The following is a 20,799-nucleotide window of genomic DNA, read 5'->3' on the forward strand; positions in this document are numbered from 1 at the left end:
TTTTTTTTTAAGGATTGGCGTTTATTCTGAAGTCCAGTATGACAGGAAGTAACATATATGCCTATCCGTGGTAGAGAGCGGCTGTCGGAACATCCGTAGGCACGATGCTGCTTGCAGCAACCTGTCAACAATCTTGGCAGAGCTGAGACAAAAGTCTGTATAGGTGGGAGGTGGACATATATAATCTTCTGCTTCCCTCAGGTATGTGTAATACCATATAGTTTTCCACTAAATTGAGAAGTGTGAGATATATCCTGTCGAAAGATCAAGTAAAGAACCCGTGTGGTGTTAGCATTGCTGACGTTAGTTGACAAACGGCTAGCTAGCGGGATAGCCGGTGCTCTGTACGTCGGCTAACGTTAAGTTGGTCCAGGTCTTGAAACTTTTCAGTGTTTCTCAGTAATCGAAAGAAAGAAAACATTAACATCATAATTGATAACGCATCTCGAGTACATAGCTAGCCAGCTAAATCATTTATATAAAAAGCTGATATTTGGGGTCGTTTTAATGTTAAAACGATAGGTGGCTAACATTAGCTTCTTCACGTTAACGCTCATGCTAACCCGTTTGTTATGCTAACAGATAAAGCTAAGTAGCACAGCACTGCCGGTGTTCCGCGCAGGGCTGCCCCCCCCCGTACATACGTGCCTCCCGTGTAATAAAGCAGTTTTCCACTAGACGGCGCATGTACTCCACAATTGAATCTGTGCCTGTCTTTCACTTTCCTGACGCAAACTTGAGTCTGCTCAATAGTGTCGGTACTGGTCTGCTGCGGCGGGGAGACAGCTTGGTACGACGAGCAAACAAAGGTGTATCTTGCAAATGTAACAGGCCTACTTTGACTTAACTGTAGATGCTATGTTGTCTTGTTCACAATAATTTATTTAAGCTTCTATTAATTTACTAAGGCCTCGGAATCTTTCAGTGCTAATCGAGACCAGGCGGACATGCCTACTTTGTAAAGTATTGGGCTACTTGTGCAGTCAAAATAGTTTTGTCGATGTTTTTTTTTTTGTCAAGTACTATTTTTAAATAAACAAATTAAATGCTATTTCCTCTCAGCTTCACTTTGATATGCACGCAGGCTAAGCTTCTTGTTTTCTTACTTTTTCTGTGTTCAACGCAAGTCACAAGGCTGTCTGACACAAAACAGGCACCAAGGTAAAAGTTTTAGACGCTAGTCACAGATGTTGAAATGCTATTTTCAAGCAAAACACATGTATTGCTTGTTGATATTCTATCAGCCTACCATATCAACTATGAAAAAAAGTTATTTGTCTTTTCTGCATATCTGTATCCCCAGACATGCTATCCACAGGTTAGTGCTAGATAAATTGATTTGATATTATATGAACTAACTCAGTAAAATTTTTTGAAATTGTTGCGTGTTACTGTTGAGGGTAAAAATACTTTATTTTAATCACCTTTTCCTGTTGCATTTTCTCTCCTTGCCTCTCACATGAAAGTTCATCATGATCATTGTGGTAACTCAAAAAGTTATAGGCTAGGCCATTTCAAATAGGCCGACCCAATGCAGTGTATTGTTGCTGAGGGTGTGCTGTATGCTACTGTGAGCTAAAATTTCAAACAGCAGTCAGTCAGGTGTTCAGCCTCCAACACCCCTGGACCCAAACAAGCATATTCATGAGCAAATGCTCATGAATATGCTTGATTGGGTTCTTGCTGTGTTAGATCTGGTTAGATCTGTATAATGTATTCTAAATGGAAATAGCAGTCTGTTCTACAAATGGGTTAAAGGGGTAAACAGAAAGAATCTGGTCTGAGGTTGTAGTTAAGGTTTGGTTCATTTGTTGATGGCATTTCTCCAGTTCTTTGGGTACAAAAAGTCTACATGTTTTGATAGACTTAAATGTGGCTAAAAGTATGCATTTTGCAGTAAAAACAACTTTGATATGAACTGTGGAATCTGTATAAGGGGATTCACCCTCTGTGATTATGCCTTCCGTTCTCGATTTGTATGGTAATCCAATGCAAAAATGTAATGACTGAACCAAGTTGGTCTTTAGTTTGTAAATTGCAGTCCTGGTTGATTTATCATTACTTCTGTATCAGAGCTAAAGCACAGAATCGTTCACGTGGGAAGGCCTATATACAAGCTTCTTGAGTATTTTAGACGTGTGACAGGCCTACCACTCATTGACAAATGTACACAAGTAGTGACCTCAAACTTTACACATGACAAAACTCACTGTAACACATCAGATGATATGGAAATGTCTTGCCCCAGATATTTAATCTCCCTGTGTAGTTTGGTGAAAATCAAGGGATCTCAGTTTGCTGAAGGGTTTAGGCGAACTCCAATGTAAGTTAATGTACTTTTCCCCTCAATCTTCTTCTCTACTTTTTTTTTTTTAATCCCCTGGTTGGAGAGTGAATTGAACCCAAGTCATAAAATGATCCCTCTTATGCCTTATCATTTAGGGTAGACAGACATTTTCATGTTCAGAGGTAGTGGCAGTCCGCCTGTCTTTGGGTCTACATGCAGGTCTTCCCCTGCTGGTCAGTCCCACCAGAACCTTTTCTGATGTTTTCCCCTACTCTGTACCCCTCTCAGCTTTCCTATTATCTCAAGAATTTAAATAACTAAGGGGAATGGACTGGCCACTCTAAAAGCAAAATACTGTCATTAACCCAATATAAAGAGAAACCAGCAAGAGTAGAGCCAAGGTGTATTTCATGACTTTCCCCAGTCTTTCCTCAGTCATAGAGAGGAATTAAGAAAAGCAAAACACGACGATAGAAACACAAATGGGATTTACAAGTGAAGTATGAGAAAGGTCACAGTGGCTCAGTGGTCTAAGGAGCTGACTTTAGGTACAGGTTGCAGGAGTGGAGGTCATGGGTTCAAATCCCGCTCGTGATGTTTATTGCATGTCCTTATTGTGTGTCACTCCAGTGAATGCTGCCCAATTAAGTAACAAAGTCTTGAATATTTTCTTAACAAAATTAATAAGTCATAAGTTTTGCTCACCCATTTTTACAATCCATCTTATATTTAGGACAATCTAGAGATCTAGAATTTTGTTTTTGACCTGCAATTCACAACCTAAATATACGTTTGGACCCCTTTCCCTTTAAATAGTGTATACAGAAAATACTTAATGAGGTTATATTATTTTTGGCCACTAAACATGACAAGCGTCCACGGGAAACATATTATTTGTTATATTATATTTGTACAGCAAGCCTGCCTGCAGTAAACGGTGTCTTTGTGCCCAGATGACACCTGGCGGCTGAAATACGATACTACAACAGGGGGCAGCGCTGTACGGGAGGCAGGACTGTACGACGCGTGTGTTTATACTGGGGAGGCACGCATGTACGGGGGGGCAGCCCTGCGCGGAACACCGTCATGCCTCTGATGCCTGGGCAGGGAAGGGTTTTGTTACTGACCCACATTGTCTCTGTCAGAACTTTCTAACTGTTACCGCTCCACTCTGCACCTTTCTGTTTATAACAAACAAACCCCTTTGTCTGGCATTTAAGTCGTTCTCCTTTGCAGTTATTGTGTTATTGCAGATATTACCACGGCAGCTTTAATGTTACTTAATTTAGCCTAAGGCTGTTATGGAAGGTGCTTGGTGGTTTCTTGAAATAACTTCAGTTAATCCATGTCACTCTACATCCATGATGTCATTGAGCAATGTAGCTAGTACATAGGATGAATGTACCGCACAGTCAAAAGGCAGCGCACATAGTGAGAGCGGCACTGACTGTATGTTTGGGCTACAATTTACTGAATCTAGGCTAAGCTAGAGACTGACATCTGAATTCCCGTTCTGGTGAAACATTCTTCTTGGTATGTCAGACATAGTGGTGGCATATAGTGGTGTTAATTAGATTTAGTAGTGGTAATAACAACATGGAGTTGGACACTGATGTGTGCCCTCAGCAATTATGCAGGAACATATACAAATTATTTTTTTTCTCTGAGGAGTTGCAGATTATGTTTGTAAATAAAGTTCGGTGATTTGTGGTGCTGTAAAAAAAAATGGTAGTTTATCGTTGCTTAGACATATTATGAACGTGTTGTACCATGTGGACTACCTATAAGTACAGTGTCTCATTCTAGATCATATCTTGTGTGTCTTTTTGGTCTTTTGGTCCTGACTTAGCTAGAACCACCAGAATCTGATCAGAAGTAAACTTGGCTCTATAGGTCTATTTTCATTGAAGGTGTGTGTGTGTGTGTGTGTGTGTGTGTGTGTGTGTGTGTGTGATGGTGGGGATATGGAGCACTACTAAAGCAGTAGCATATGTTTTAAACTAAATCCTAACAGTGAAAGCCAGATTTGTTTTATTGTGGAGGCCAAACAGGTGCAATCTAGCAACAACAAATGTCACTGTTAGAAGCAGGCATATCTTTGCCATTCTGTTATAATAAACCTTTAAATGCCATCATATCTGTACCTAAAGATGTCACACAATGCCCTTCATCACACCATGTTAAATAATTGGATAGCCTTTTAAATGTTATCCATACCTGCCAGGCTGCCACTCTATTTAAAGCCAGGCTAAATGTCCCATTGACTGTTGCAGCCTTAGCCTAATCCCTCTGTAAGCAGGTTACCTGCATGGCGTGTCCCTGTGTTTACATGTGCTGTCATTGCTTCCAGTTGTTGCAGGTCCTTTCGGTGTAGCCAAACAAGGCTACAGTGTTATGGCTTTACCATGAAGGCTCAATTACAAGTTACAGGTGAGTTAACATTGCACTATTGCACTACCAAGCTTTTGACAAGAATTATGACAAACTAGTAAAGTTAAGTCCAATTCTAAGGCTAGGGAATTGTCATGCTCTTAAAGTCCAAGGAGACAGCCTAGGTGAATGTCGACTCTTCACTTTGTTCTAATGTTCACCATTGTTTTGAAACAGGCCTGTCAGCAACACTTGTTTTGCTTAGCACTGGGTAGGATTTAGGAAGTGGTTTACAAACACTCCCATGAGGAAGCTTTAAGTTAGTGATAATAGCAAGTCATAAGCACCTTTTCTCATCTCCAGTGCTCTCAGCCAAGCTGAAGGAAAACAAAAAGAACTGGTTCGGCCCCAGTCCATATGTTGAGGTAGCTGTGGATGGCCAGTCCAAGAAGACTGAGAAGTGTAACAACACGCACAGCCCCAAATGGAAGCAAGCTCTCACTGTGTAAGTACTACAACCGTGTTTCTCACAGGATTGGGAACAGTATAATAAATACCTGATTAATTGTTTGGTGATAGATCACCGTTTGTCTGTCCCTGTGGCCAAAGAGTATAAGGGAAGTGCACAATAGACCTGTGTGGCTCACTTATTTGGATGATGATGCTTACAGTCAATTGGTTATTGGGGTAGTGTATGATATGGTAATAATTACACCTGGAGTGTCATTTCACTGTCTATAATAGTGTCTTAAAAATGGCAGGTTATTCAGTTTCACTGAATGTGCAAGTTGAGCTGAGGTCACAGGTCCAATTTTTTTTTTTTTTTTTTGGCATCTTCTCCCGTTTCTACAGAATTGTGACCCCCTTCAGCAAGCTGATCTTTCGTGTTTGGAGCCACCAGACTCTGAAGGCAGACATCCTGTTGGGAATGGCCACACTGGAGATCAGCGAGACCCTCAAGGCTAACGACTTGAAATGTGAGTTCACTTTTCTCTGTTCTGTTTATGGCTAGTCTCATGTTTGCCTTTTTTCCCCAAATTCTGAAGTCATGCACAAATGTTGTATCCCAAACTTTTGACTCACCTTTCCCCTCACCAATACTGGAGGACTGGAACCTTGGTATTGCACTAGACTATTTGGTAGCTTTGGTTTGTTTCCCACATAATGCTATGGCGTACTCTGGATAAAGCACCCACCAAATGGCTTATATTAATTTAATATGATATTAAGTTATCTCATTTTCAATATTCGTTTTGTGTGGATGCTCTTGTATATCTGTCAGCAGCGTTTTATATGTGGCAGAGTTTGTACACACTGTAGGCCACACTTGTTATGTAAGAGTGCCTGTTTGCTTCTGTTTGTTAGGGGAATGTTTTATTGGGCTTTGATGAGCTTAAAAGCCAACATGCAGACCTACTGACTGGATTTTAGTTTTCCCTGAGATACAGGCCTCACCTAAGCTTATGGCCGTCTCTTTGCTTGGAGTGTGTTTACAATCCCGAATACAATGGCTCCTCTCAGACCTTGTCAACATGTGCTAACCATGTGACATGAAAGTCTGGTTCATATTCTATGTCACAGCTGCCTTTGCTTACAGTTATAAATTCGACTTGCGCAGAGCAGCTCTACCAAGATTTCAAACCAACAACTTACTCGGCCTAATGGACTGGTTTGTATGATCTACTCACCAGGCACATTTTGGACCCTCAGAGGGGTTACCTGCGGTGGTCTTGGATAGAGCTGAACAATTAATTGAAAAAAAAAAAAAAATCGCAATATGAACATATACAATTTCCAAATTGCAGAGGCTGCAATTAATTTCTGAAGAGAGGGGCGTCCACAATGGATTTCTAAAACAGGTGTTTTAGAGCTTTGGGTAATATTTGGTCCATGAATCAAGTACAATATTGGTGAAAACCTTTCATCATACTCAAACTCAGTAAATCCTGCACACATCTATTTTTTTTTAACATCACTTTTCAAATCAATTTTAATGCTATGACAAGAAAAACATCTGATGCTATGAGTTGCAGTTTAAATCGCAATTGCAATATTCTGTGAAATAATCGCAATTTGATTTTTTCAGCCCTGTTGTGTAAAAGGTTATCTGCTAGACTGTATTGGAGCTTTAGGAGGGAGGAAGCTCTCTGGTTTCTAGAAGGAAACTGTGGGCTGGGTTGCTGTTTCAAGTGTGTGAGGCTGTTCCAAGGCTGCTTCCTTTTAACGTGACGGCAAATGACCTGACACCATTTGTACTGAGGTGTTGATGATCTTTTGTCATGCTGTTTCTTGTACCACTGACTGTGTGATGGCCAAGCACATGTTTGGTAGGCTAGAGCATATCGCTACTGGATATCTGGTGGATTACTTGGGAGGGGTATCAGTCTGATACAGGCGGGCGTAGGTGACTAGAACTCCTTTTTTACTCTCTGCTACCTAAGTGACAGCCTTGGCATCTCCTTTCAGTCTATTGTGTTGAGTTCACCTTGTTCTCTCTGGAGTGTGTTGTCAGCCTTGCAAATAAGCTTCTGTTTGTGTGTTTAACACTATGCAGTGTGTGAGGTGGTGCAGACGCTGCAGCTCTGCTCCGACAGGGACCCCCGGGATGTTGTAGGCGACCTGTCAGTCTGCCTGGACGGCATGCAGGTAGACCCAGAGACCTTCTCCTCTGCAGAGAGAGAACACGGTGAGGAACCACACACACAGACACAAAACAAATGGTTTCACCACAGTAACAAATTGGGAACATGAACAACTATTGAGAGATGTATTATTCCGAAAAATGAAAAAAAGCAGAATTCTGTGTTTAGCTGTAACTGAGAGATTCACACCACCCACACCATATTTCTGTTTGATTGACACATTTAATTTTCAGTGAAAAAGAGCACTGCTGTAATAACCAAATGTTAATAATGCTGTATCAGGAGTTGAGAAGTGATTAAGGGAAAGCTTGAGCCCCATCACTATTGGAGGTCATGATGCAACACGGGCACTTTGGCAGCCTTCAGTGATTCATCAAAAAGTTTTCTACAGCATGTTCCACTAACAGGTTGTAGCAGTAGTAGCCAGCGTGTTTTTTTTTTTTTACATAGATGAGAGGTTTGCAGTTCTGCAGGGTAAACCAGACACCATGACTACTAAATTTGAGCACAAACCGCCCTGTCTTCTTGGGCCTTCTCATTGTTTGAATAGGGCATTGATGTCTTTTTTTCTGTCATTCTAGCTGCTGTTCCAAATGGGAATGTGAGACAGAATGGAGACTCTGGCAACAGGTCTAGTACACTGTTCTTTTTGTGATAGGCCTAGAATCTTTTGTGCTTAATTTGGGTCTGGGGTTTTTGAAGAAGAAACCATATCTGTCGAGAATTTTGTTTGTGTTTACATTTGTTACATTTGGTTCTCATAGATAAATGTAAAACAAATTCAATAGACTCTGTCCACTTGTAAAGACTACCGTAGCCCTAAATTCTCTCATTTTCATCTCCAGGTCAAGCAGAGACACGTCTCCCTCCAGTGATTCAGAGGAGTGGGTCATTGTACCTAATGGTCATGCTGTCAACGGTACGGCGTCTCCTGCCCCGTCTCCAGGGGGCTCCAAGGCCTCACGTCCTCCGAGACCAGCCCGCCCCCCTCCTCCTACACCCCGCAGACCAACAGCCTCACCAAGTAGGAAAAGTAGAAAACCTTTGAAAGTTCATGTGAATATGTTGTGCCCCTATACATTTCAGAAGATTCCATGGACATAAGATGAAGAATATGCAGGTGTCCTAGATTGATGTCTCAGCCTAATACAACAAAGCAATTTCACATATTCATGTACAAAATTGGTGTGTGCACTGGTTTTGCTAGTGACTGCAATTGAAGCAAATATACTATTCCAGATTAATAGACAGACTTATCAGTATATTCCTCTCCTCTGCCTTCCCCTCCCCTCTTCTCCCTTACCTTCCTCCCAGCCTCCTCCAGCAGTTCCTCCCCTAGTGAGGTGAGCGAAGGCCCAGCTTCAGATGGATCCTCTCAAGCGTCTGCTAGTGGGTGTTCAGATCCACAGGATGCCTCAGGTGGAGCAGCAGCAGCAGCAGGACCATCACAGACGGCTAGTGGGCCCAAACCTGTGGCCTCCACCTCTGCCTCAGCAGCCCCGGCACCAGCCACTCCCAGAGTCACACCCGTCACCAACGGTCCCTTGCCACCAGGGTAAGGGGCAGTGCATCACACTTGACTGTAGCTGATTCTGTTAATATTCATATCAAATTTCATCCTTCCAATTGCTTTTGAGTGTTGTTGTTGTATTCTTTTGTTACATTTTAGGTATTTTGAAGAATTTCAGTTTTTCATAAGCTGAACAACTTGGGTTGCAAACGACCTCTGTCCTAATCCTGTTGTCTCTATTTTCTGACTCATCTGTTTTGTCTCTGCAGGTGGGAGCAAAGGGTGGACCAGAATGGCCGTATGTACTTTGTGGATCACATTGAGAAAAGGACAACCTGGGACAGGCCTGAGTCTCTCCCTACAGGGTACGAAAACACTTGATTCATCCTTTATACCATGAATATTAATATATACTTTGCTATAGGTCTGGTCTGTTGGACTGTGCAGTCCTAACACTGCAAAAGGCTCTTCGACTAGTCGTGAAATGTTTTTATACCCACTTTTACAGATGCCTAGAGCTGCTTTAGGCAGGATTCACTATGTGGCCTACATTGTCGACTCAGTTCTGCCTCCTTTTCATTCTCTGTTCTTTGTAGGTGGGAGCGCAGGGTGGACCCCATGGGCAGGGTGTACTATGTCGACCACATCACCCGCACCACCACATGGCAACGCCCCACGCAGGAGTCAGTGCGTAACTATGAGGAGTGGCAGCACCAGCGCAGCCAGCTGCAGGGAGCCATGCAGCAGTTTAACCAGAGGTTCATATACGGGGTGTGTGCAGGCACTTTTTTCATTACTGGTTTTGTTAGGTTTATTGTGCATGAAACACTGTTTGAAGATTCCTTACAAACCTTTATTTCATTTGATTTATTCTGGGGAAAAATAAATACACATGTTGAAGTATCCATACACATACATGTCTTAGTGTCCTTAGTGGAAAAGTGGAAACTGTTGCAAAGACTGCAAGGTGAAGTTTGACACCAAATTATGATTTTTATATTTATATATATTTTATATAGTATTACTTATACTAGTATACTGTTTGTACACTTTTGACATCTGTACTGCTGTTCAGTGTTATTCAAGTCTGATGTGGCTCTTGAGTCTGAAATCCCCTCATGTGACTTTGCCTTTGCATGATCCTGCATGACCCTAGTACTGGATAGCTAGAGCCAACATGGCTTGGTCAGATCACATGGTTAAGGAATGATAAAACGATAACACCCAATGAGATTAAAGATGCAAGTGGTATTCAGTCTATTGTACTTATTGGATGATAATTGTGAAAATATACTACATTTCCATGCTACAACAAACTGCACATCAAGGTTTCACAGTTTTGCTGTTTTTAAAGACTTTATTAACATGTGCCCCATTCTCTCTGCTGTTCAGCTCCAAGACCAGTTTGCACCCGCAGCAAATAAAGAGTTTGACCCGCTGGGACCTCTGCCACATGGCTGGGGTAAGTATCATTGGGAATTAGATAGTTCATCTCTGATCCTCTGTTTCAGTTCAAACAATGAAAAGGCAGTGAGCAGTGAATGAATGTTACCTTTTATCTTTTCATCATCTATCATCTACCATGTATTCTTTTTTAGAGAAGAGAACAGACACCAACGGCAGAGTGTATTTTGTTCATCACACGACTCGGACGACCCAGTGGGAGGACCCCAGGACGCAAGGGTGGGTAACACTATGCATGTGAATGTGTGTCTATTCTCCAGTGCCCAGTTGCATGAAAAACCTTAGCTGTCAAATTTAAGTGTGTCTCTTTAGTCAAAGGGAGCTTGTATTTTTGCATTTTACAGTAGTTTCATACACTACCAGTCAAAAGTTTGGACACAGGCATTTTTCTTTATTTTTACTGTTTTTCACATTTTAGAATAATAGAAAAGACATCAAAACTTTGAAATAACACCAAAAAAGTGTTAAACAAATCAAAATTATCTTATATTTTAGATTCTTTAAAGTAGCCACCCTTTGCCTTGATGGGAAGGAAAAGGCTTACATAGGCATCAACTTCACTATTTATATTTGTCTAAAAAAACGTAATTTCAAGCATTGAAGCATAAGCCTGACATAACACTGTTTATTGTCACCAATTATTGACCAAGCTGCATGGAGAAGGCCCTGCTTTCTGTATCTTTAGGGCAGTCATTTAATATTTTCAAATATGCACATATGTAACATACAGGTGTCGTGGCCATCTGCATTCCTGCACTGAAATTCTGATGTGAACAATAATCATTTGTATATATGTGTGTGTGTGTGTGGGGCACATTTTCCCTGGTAATATAAATTGTGTTTGTTTGTCTCCATTCCTTTTTAACAAATTGGTTTGTGTATCATGTGTTTTGGTCAGGCTGCTGAATGACAAGCCCCTGCCAGAGGGTTGGGAGATGAGGTTCACTGTGGACGGTATTCCCTACTTTGTAGACCACAACAGGAGAACCACAACCTACATTGACCCTCGCACAGGGAAATCCTCACTGTAAGTCGGTGTTAAAGTGATGGTGTTAACAGGCTCACATTAGTCACACTTCTCAGTGTACTAGTGCTGACTTCAGGCCATCTACCTTTTCCAAAACTGATCCTTGGTCAGCAGTCGTACTCGAGTAGCCTGAGAAGTACATACCTTGAAATCTAGGGCCATCTGATTAAAAGCTTCAGTCACTTTATTATTCTCCCTAAGGGCATTTGTCTTGAACACATCTGATGCTTGCTGTATAAAAGAAATTGTAAAATAACACATTGTAACACAATAGCAGCATACCATAATTGCGCATTTCAAATTATGGATAAGTTTAAAACAGGCACATACAGTACATGCATACACACCTAAATGTGCTTGTTGAGTAGACAATGAACATAACTCTTACTCTGGTCTTTCCCACAGTGAGAATGGGCCCCAGATTACCTATGTCAGGGACTTCAAAGCCAAAGTGCAGTACTTCAGGTTCTGGTGTCAGGTACGTGTCATCTGAACTTTCCATCACAACAGCAACATAACAGTGTAACATAACACAGCGTCTCTGACACGAAAACATTAATGCCAAGGGAAGAGTGAGGAGGAGGCCACATGATCCTCATAAATAGAGCTGAGTTAGCTATGATAGCTTATGGGCAATAATGTTATCTCTCTTCTATGCAGTGCGTTAGGTAACTCTGCTCTCTGTACATACAGTATATTTACAGAACAGAATACAGAAGACAACATAAAACCATACCAAATTTAAGTCCTTGATTCATAATTTCTCGGCAAATTGGTCTGCTAAACTTAACCACAGGTATCATAATGGCTTATAATGTCAGTAGTATCCTGCCACTAGAGCGGCACAGTTTTGCAGCAAGCATGATATTTACTCTGTTAGCTCTGTATGTAATGGAAGTGCATTACAAAACAGCTGGGCTTTGTCTTAATCAGGCTCAGCCCTGCACAGCTCTGCAGGCCTGGTTCTGAGTAATGCAATTGAGGTTTTCAATCGAGTTAGTATGGTTAGTAAGGCTAGTTTCCCAGATGGCAACAGTCCAGATAAAAAAACGTCAGATGACTCGCCATCAGTTTTCATTCCCTTGGCCCATCTCAGATCCCTCCATCTTCCAATAGCAATACCAGTGTTTATTCTTCTATCAAAGGCAATTTGGGAGGCATACCGGGATTTTTTTTGCCCTATGCCTGGCTGTTCCTCCAACATATTTTGCAATATGCAGCCATCCTTGGGGGAGCTGGTTGAACATGATCATTTGTAAGGGCTGGGAGGGTCTACAGCAATAGGGAAAGAGCTTTTTTATGAATGAGGAAAAAAAATAATTGAGCTGAATACAGGGGACAACAACAAACCAAATATAGAATGAATAACTTAGAAGTTCATCATTTCACCATATTTTTACTTAGAGGATCGTAGGCTGGCTTAAAAATTTACAATGGTTTCCTTTAAGACTTTTGTCTTCCATAATAATGCAAATTTCATGTTGTCATGTTGGCAGACAAAGGGAGCTGCATCATTTGTTTTCTGTAGGCTTTTCATATTTACAAGCATTTGAACGTACAACGATAAAGTTAATGTACAAAGTCCATCCACTGGTGCACAAAGCATTCAAATTGTGTAAAATATTTGTCTTTTACTGAAGTTTTCCTTCAGTATGCAGGATAAGGTCTGTGAGTGTTGGTATGGGAAAGTTAGTTTAACCCTCATTGTAAGTGCTTGTTTCTTTCTCTCAGCAATTATCAATGCCTCAGCACATCAAGATTACAGTCACTCGCAAAACCTTGTTTGAAGATTCATTCCAACAGGTGAGTTCCTCCATAATCATATGATTATATCTTTTATTGGCTTCTTTATGTAACAGCATTGTCTTGTCATTGCTTGACTTGTTTCACCGTTTACATTCTTTGTCTGCATTTAAAGATCATGAGCTTCCACCCACAAGATCTGAGACGAAGACTGTGGATCATTTTCCCTGGAGAGGAAGGCTTGGACTATGGAGGTGTGGCCAGGTAAGTTCTGGTGAAATGATTTGAATAGATGCGTCTTTTAGTGTATGACTCTTAAGGCGTGTTATCTTTTTTTGACACCACCCTCAAAACATAGACTGCTGCAATAATAACATCCTCTGATTTCCAATCAGGTTCCTGATCTGCACGCTTTCAAACCTCACTCAGCTGGTTTGACCCTGTCCTCTTTTCTTTTGAATTATGATTTTTTTCTCTGTGGTTATATTTACAGGGAATGGTTCTTTTTACTTTCCCATGAAGTACTCAACCCCATGTACTGTCTGTTTGAGTATGCTGGCAAGGACAACTACTGTCTGCAGATCAACCCTGCCTCCTACATCAACCCTGATCACCTAAAATACTTCAAGTTCATAGGACGCTTCATTGCCATGGTACACTGCACTATTTTGCCACCTTATTACTCACTGTGCCATCAATATTTGATATTATATGGTTAATTTGGCCCACCGAGCGGGTCACGTCAGTGGAGTCTGGCTTTACATCTATAAATCTCTGGTTATTTTACACTTGTCATTTTATCACACCAGGAAGCATTAAGTGGCAAGTCTGGAATCAGAATCAGAATTCTACAAAGTCTGGATGCAATCCAGCCACAATATGCATATAAGCAATGAAAACAGATTTAGGTGAAGAGCAGGACAAAGAATGACGGACAAGCATTTAAATTAATACAACCATGGGACCATGGGAGACGCATAATGGGAATATCTGGGCATATCTAGGCCAAGTTTCGACACAGCGATTTCATTTTTCATCACCTTTGAAATTGAAAATCGATCTTTGTGATCAAATCTCAAACATGACATTGAAATGACAAGTGTAACTGTAGATTTTTAGATATGCCCTATGGCTCTGGAGGACATGAATGGTTAAACTTTAACTTGCCATAGTGCATTTTCCAAGCAAATGATCAAACTCCTGATAGTTCTTTGTTGATTTTTCTGCATTACATTTTGCTAATGCTGTTGACACGTTTCATCACCTGACAGTCTGAGATATCTTTCATTGATCATTTCTAGGCCTTGTTCCATGGCAAATTCATCGACACAGGTTTCTCCCTGCCCTTCTACAAGCGTATCCTGAACAAACCTCTGGCTCTCAAAGACCTGGAGTCCATAGATCCAGAGTTCTACAACTCTCTCATCTGGATCAAGTAGGTCTGGGGACACTTGGCGTGTGGGAGAGCTGTTAGTAAGCCATAAATGATGGGCGTATACATGATTTGCTGATGATACGGAGTGTTTAGATGATGTGAAGGAGAGGATGGAATGGATGGTGCTGACTTACTAATGTTACTTAAATTGGCATGATGGCTGTCTGTAGTCAGTGGCTGTTTACATGCACACCAATCTTTAATATTTAGGACACTCAGGTTTTCCATTTTTTAGTTGCCACATGTAAACACCATATCCCATTTACAACCCTGATTTAAATTTATGAGAAACCCAATGGTGATGGCTGGGTTATGCCAATATTATCTGGGACCCTATCCTGTTTATTGCTGGTTGTCACATTCAGCGCAATCTTGGTTTCCATGGTAATATTGAGGATATTCTCTGTATTCATATATACAGGGATATTTGTGACCAGGATATGAGCATGTCTTGAATATGAAATACCTTTTACCATCCTGAAGGAAATTGGGGTGACATAACAGACAGCCTATAACACATTACATTTAAAGTTTTACATTTTAGATATTCAGCAGAAGCTTTTATCCAAAAAAATGAATGCAACAGTAGAATAAGCTTCAATTTGTAAATCACCATCATAATAAGAAACCAGTAGTAAGGACCGCAAATGTCAGAGCCTTTCTGCGTATATAAGCTAAAGGTTCTAGAAAAATAAAGTGAAGAGAAATAGATGGTATTTTTATTTATTTATTTATTTTTTTCAAATTCACAAATTAACAACATTCACAGTTATCAGACCAATAGTCTAGTAATGAATGTCTTGCAGGAGTAATGTCTGATTTGTTTTTGTTTTTCATAGCAGCAGTTTGGAATTGTCACCATGATGATGATGATGACAAAAATGATGATGACTGTCTGTTGCCTGCAGGGATAATAACATAGAAGAGTGTGGTCTGGAGATGTTCTTCTCAGTAGACAAGGAGATCCTGGGGGAAGTCACTACCCATGAGCTGAAACCAGATGGAGGGAACATTCTAGTAACGGAGGAGAATAAGGAGGAATACATCAGGTGCAGCTGCATCATCTGTTGCTTCTCACCCATCTACATCTATTACCGCCCAAAAATTCCTATTTTCCTATAGTGATTGCTTGTGATGGAGAAGTGCTGGGTGCTGTTAAAGCATTAAAACAACTCCACTGTATACACACTACAACAAAATGACAGCACTGCAAGTTATCTGTGAAAGAAAAGTTATTGTACTTTGATTTTTGACTCAAATTTAACATTTACACTATGCCTCAAATGATTTAGCACTCTTAAAGATTAACTTAAACATTTTTGTAAGCGGACCATTAAGCTTCCTCTGTTGCGTGTGTTTACATTTTTTTAATTTGTGTCTGTGTGTGTGTGTGTCCAGGTTAGTGGCAGAGTGGAGGCTGTCCAGAGGTGTGGAGGAACAGACTCAGGCATTCTTTGAGGGCTTCAATGAAGTTCTGCCCCAGCAGTACCTGCAGTACTTTGATGCTAAGGAATTAGAGGTACTGCTAGAGGAACTGGAGATATTCGTTAACTTTTATTTATCCAGGGAAGTTTGAGGTTTGTTAGCAGATTTGTGCTCTCGATGCATCAAAACGTTGGCCTCTGTGTGACTCTGAAGAGTCATTCAAAAAAGTTACATTTGTGTCCTCCCTGCCTGTAGGTGATGCTGTGCGGGATGCAGGAGATAGACCTGATGGACTGGCAGAGGAACACCATCTACAGACATTATGCCCGCAGCAGCAAGCAGATCCTCTGGTTCTGGCAGGTTGGTACAGAGCAAATGCACATGCAGACTGCACTGTTCAGTTGACTGAAATTGTTCCAGTAGTGGCTGCTCAGCCTAATCATAGTTAACAGCAAGCAGCAAGTTCAAAACAACAGTTCCTCATTCATCCCCTGTCATATTCAGGCTGTGTCTCTCCTTCATTTTTGCTGTTTTGAGACTGGAGATCAATGAAAATTGGACTCATTAGACTGTATTGCTTAAATGACTGAAAGCACATTGTGTGGATAGCCACTTTCCTGCCTTACAGTAAACTTTTTAATGTTATGACAAAAAGTTGTATTGTTTAATATAAATAAGGGGGAAAGTCTCTGCTAAGTTTTTTCTTCATTCCTCTCAAAAATAATAATAGAAACTCAGTCTCAGTGGAATTCCCCTGTAACATTAATAAAAAGATGGGAGATTAGATTTGCTAACTGGTGGCAACATGGTGTGATCTGTTGACAGTTTGTGAAGGAGATGGACAACGAGAAGAGGATGAGACTGCTGCAGTTTGTCACGGGAACCTGTCGGCTTCCTATGGGTGGCTTTGCTGACCTCATGGGTATGCAAACTGGATACCACAAACATACACACACCCCTGTATGTCACATCGGACTTGTTTTCTAATATTGATTTTTCTTCATTCATTCTTATTAATGATTAATGTAGGGAGCAACGGCCCCCAGAAGTTCTGCATTGAGAAAGTGGGCAAAGAGAACTGGCTTCCAAGAAGTCACACATGGTAAGACACATTGTTCATTTTGCTTTTTTTTTTAAATTCCTTATACTTACCAGATTCTTTGTATGAACTGATCCAGGATTAAATATTGTTGACCCAGCCCTCTTAGTCATTTCTGATTCAACCGCTGATGAGCCTCCCTTTATTGTTGGCCTTACATTTGGTATGTGAAGTTATGTAATGCATTTTAAAGCATTTTTGAAGGCGTATCTCATTATTTTTGTTCTGCACTGTGTTACTGGATAAGTGTGAAACCGGGCGTTGCTCAGTCACTGTGCCCTGGGTAAATACAATTCACAATTTTAGCATTTAGCAGATGCTCTCATCCAGAGTGGTGTACAATTAGTGCAACAGTAAAAGAAGTGAACATTCCTCAAGCACCAACAGGGTAAGTCGCCAGATGATTCAGAGTGCCATGAAAACAAAAAGTGTCAGAACATTAAACAAGAAAAGTAAAGTAGAAACTTCTATCAGCATTATGTTAAGTCAAGCAAGTGTAAATGTAATAATCTAACAACAACTACTAAGTGCCTAACTAGTGTGTGTGCATGTGTTTTGGGGGATACAAACCCTGGTTAAAACCAAAATATTTCCATTATGCTGAAAACTCATCTCAATTTCTGTCTCATTTGTCCAATCTAGCTTTAATCGTCTGGACCTTCCTCCTTACAAGAGCTACGAGCAGTTGAAGGAGAAGCTGATGTTTGCCATAGAGGAGACGGAGGGCTTCGGGCAGGAGTAACACAGCAGGAGCAGGAGGGACAGGACAGGACAGGACAGGAAGGAGGCGCAGTGGGCTTGGAGGAGCCATATCCATGCATGCAGCCACCAGCCTTCTGAACTCTTTTGTCTTTTAGGCTTCAGGCAACTTCTTCAACAGAGTCTCCTTGCAGCCTGGAGCTGTGACTAAACTGGTCGATGAACACACAGGTCTTTATTTGCTGTCACATAATCACATGCAGCAACAATTTTTTTCGCTGTTCGTCATGTTCGTCACAGTTCAAGAGACCCGTGACACTTCCTCGTCCCGAATCAGCTCTCACCTGTATGATCGGTCCCACCCTAATCCAGCTTGCCTTACTCAGCCCGCAAAGAGGAAACGGAAAGGCAGAAAAGATGTCTGTCCCACCGAGTCATGTGTCCACTCTCTGTACATCGTGCAAGTGCACCGTTTCTACACATCGTCCCGTGTATCTGTGCAGTAGTACTTTAGTAACCTCAGAAGAGCCACCTTGTGTGGCCTATGCACTTCACTGTTTCAACAGGAAAACCATATTTGTGCATTTTGACTGGTGGTATATGAAATCTTCACACCTAAAAGCAACATAAAAAGCACATATATGGTTTTAGGTCTGTCAAACTCAACTTTTATTTTTTTGATTGGATGGATGAATGAATTTTTGAATAGTTGACTGAATGGACTGAATGTGAGTCTTGTTGCATATACACAATTTCTTCAATTAATTTTGATAAAAATTATGCTAAGTGGAATGAAGATTTCATTTATTTTGACATGTTGATTTCCTAACTTTATGAGTTGAAATCTAACTAGTTTGCACATGATCATTTGAGCAGTGAGACAGTGGTGATTGTTGTTAAGAGAGGCTATATTTTTATGTGCAATAGTTTTCTAGAAAAAAGTGTTTTTTGCCCATATTATAGCCAAACAGATGTTTGTTTAATCATTTTTTTGATAAGAATTTAGTAAGTTTCAACATTTATTATCGATTCAAATCCCCAATATGAAGTACAGAACATTTGCATAGTGGCAGGTGTATTTGGTGAAACTGGTTTGTTTTGTTGTGATTTGATTTGACACACCTTCACTTCCCAAAGTGGTCTGTGCTGTATGTGAGATCAGCATAATGACCATGGATAGACGGGGGCAATTTAAACTTTGAACAGTCGTACAAATTTCTGACAAGTAAGAAATGTTACTGATGAAGTGGGAGCATTGAGATTTACTGTATGATAGAAAATTATTTGTCAGTTGAATAATTAGACCCACCCATTCCCACTGAATGGTAGCAACTTCTCTGGTAGATTTCAAGAAATAAGTATTATCCTAGATCGATAATAACTCACATGAATCTTAACTGTTTTATGTGTTAAATAACCAATGCAGTTTATGTGAATATTATACTTACAAAGTAGAAAAAGGTGGTAATTATCTTAAAACACGTAATTCACCCAAGCCCAGGACCACTCTGAGATGTAGGCTTAACTTGAGTGTTAACATTTGATTGAATTAATAGCAAAGTGGCCCTAGTTTTATAGGGTGTTTAGCATCAACATTTGTATAGTGCATTTCATGTCTTTTCCCAAAGTATCTATGCTAATGTCAAAGATAAGGAAATGACTGTGAAACCAATCTACAAAACAGTTTCTCTGATTTATTTTGCAAACTTTTGGACTTTAATAATTTAAATCACTTCCTAACTTCCCCCAAAGTGTTAGCATGTATGAAACCACTGTCCAGCTGTCAGTAGTTCCTCCGTTCTTTATTATGAAGGCAGTGGTAACGAAGCCAGTTTTAAAAGTCTTAACCTTGCTTGGGGAGCCACAATTCCTACATCTTGTCACTGTGGCTTCTGAAATGTTTCTTTAACAGGCCTTTCAGTAATATTAGTTTGTATTCATACATAGTAATAATGTGTGTTATTACTCTGTATCTATGCAAGATCTTATTGATAAATATGAAAGCATACTTTGTGAAGTAGTACTGTTGAATGAATAGTCACTGTCCGAGCATCAAGCTGTGTGGTACATGTACAGGCAACGTGTTGTAAATTTGCTTAGTGTAATTTCACTGTGTATCGCTGGTCTTTGAAAATTCATAATTAAAATTTCAGCTTGAAGTTCCCAGTAAAATCTCAAATGGCCCTATCAACAAATTCCAATGATTAATTAGCCCATGTATCAACCATGTGGTTATACCTGATCTCTGTATCATGATATCCATACTGGTACCAAAGAGTACCAAGTGGGGCTCACTGGCCTATATTGATTCGTTTTCACATTGTTGGACTGCAGGTCTGGGATCAGTGACCGGGTCTAGTTCTGGTCTAGTTCAAACTACTGCTCACTTGACACTTGATGGTGTCAAGAGAGGTACATTATCGCTGCTTCATTCACGTTTGTTTTTGTTTTGTTTTTTAAACTGGTAATAATTCTATACACACACACAAACATTTAATTTTGTCACAATGTGTCAGCTACTGCTGTGCAGACTTGTGAAGAGATTGTCATTGAGAAAAAAACTTGGAAGAAATAAAAAAAAAAGTAAGGATTTGTGATTAACATGTTGACTGTTGAATAATTAATAAATTACAGATAATCATAGCACCTTGACACTCTAAAATGGCTGATTAACCACTTTAAATTATTGTTGTTTTTTAAAACAATGCTGTGTTCCCAGATCGTGGGGAAATTAAATGTATAGAAATATGCAAAATAGTAATCCTTTTAGTTCTACTGATTGCATTGTAAATCATGTTGATAGTGTAATCACTGTATTTTCTTCTTTTGTTGAGGCTCTAACTTTTTTGATAAATGGAAGTTAATAGTTGAATACTATTTATTTGTTGTCATGGCAATGTCAAGAGGATGGGTTTCATGTAAAAATGCAATTGATTGAGAAAATGCAGTAATAAAACAATGGGTTACTGGACACTTGTCAATAATTATTACTACTGTTTTGCACATTTTACACACACAAGGGAGGTCATACGTTCTTTCTTTTAGTTAAAATATTTCTATTTATCTGTCTCTGGTGATTTCCAAATTTTATTCCTCCA

At 40.2% G+C, this 20,799-nt stretch overlaps 1 protein-coding gene across 1 annotated transcript; it reads left to right on the plus strand.

Moving 5' to 3' along the window:
* Positions 1-88: 88 nt before the first annotated feature.
* On the plus strand, positions 89-20,672 carry itcha (itchy E3 ubiquitin protein ligase a). Its single transcript, XM_071542834.1, has 24 exons — positions 89-201; positions 4,638-4,717; positions 5,021-5,162; positions 5,510-5,634; positions 7,212-7,343; positions 7,881-7,929; positions 8,145-8,323; positions 8,614-8,854; positions 9,079-9,174; positions 9,406-9,580; positions 10,202-10,271; positions 10,408-10,492; positions 11,172-11,300; positions 11,706-11,778; positions 13,032-13,103; positions 13,219-13,307; positions 13,537-13,696; positions 14,345-14,478; positions 15,387-15,527; positions 15,877-15,997; positions 16,159-16,263; positions 16,729-16,825; positions 16,933-17,005; positions 17,645-20,672. Exons 2-24 carry the CDS (start codon positions 4,693-4,695, stop codon positions 17,742-17,744), a joined length of 2,613 nt encoding a protein of 870 aa, XP_071398935.1. The 5' UTR covers positions 89-201; positions 4,638-4,692; the 3' UTR covers positions 17,745-20,672.
* Positions 20,673-20,799: the final 127 nt, after the last annotated feature.

Source organism: Centroberyx affinis, unplaced genomic scaffold, assembly GCF_046629955.1.
Source record: "Centroberyx affinis isolate AG114_WGS23_722 - 3 ecotype Tasmania unplaced genomic scaffold, CSIRO-AGI_Caff_v1 ptg004194l_1, whole genome shotgun sequence".
Taxonomy (NCBI): domain Eukaryota; kingdom Metazoa; phylum Chordata; class Actinopteri; order Beryciformes; family Berycidae; genus Centroberyx; species Centroberyx affinis.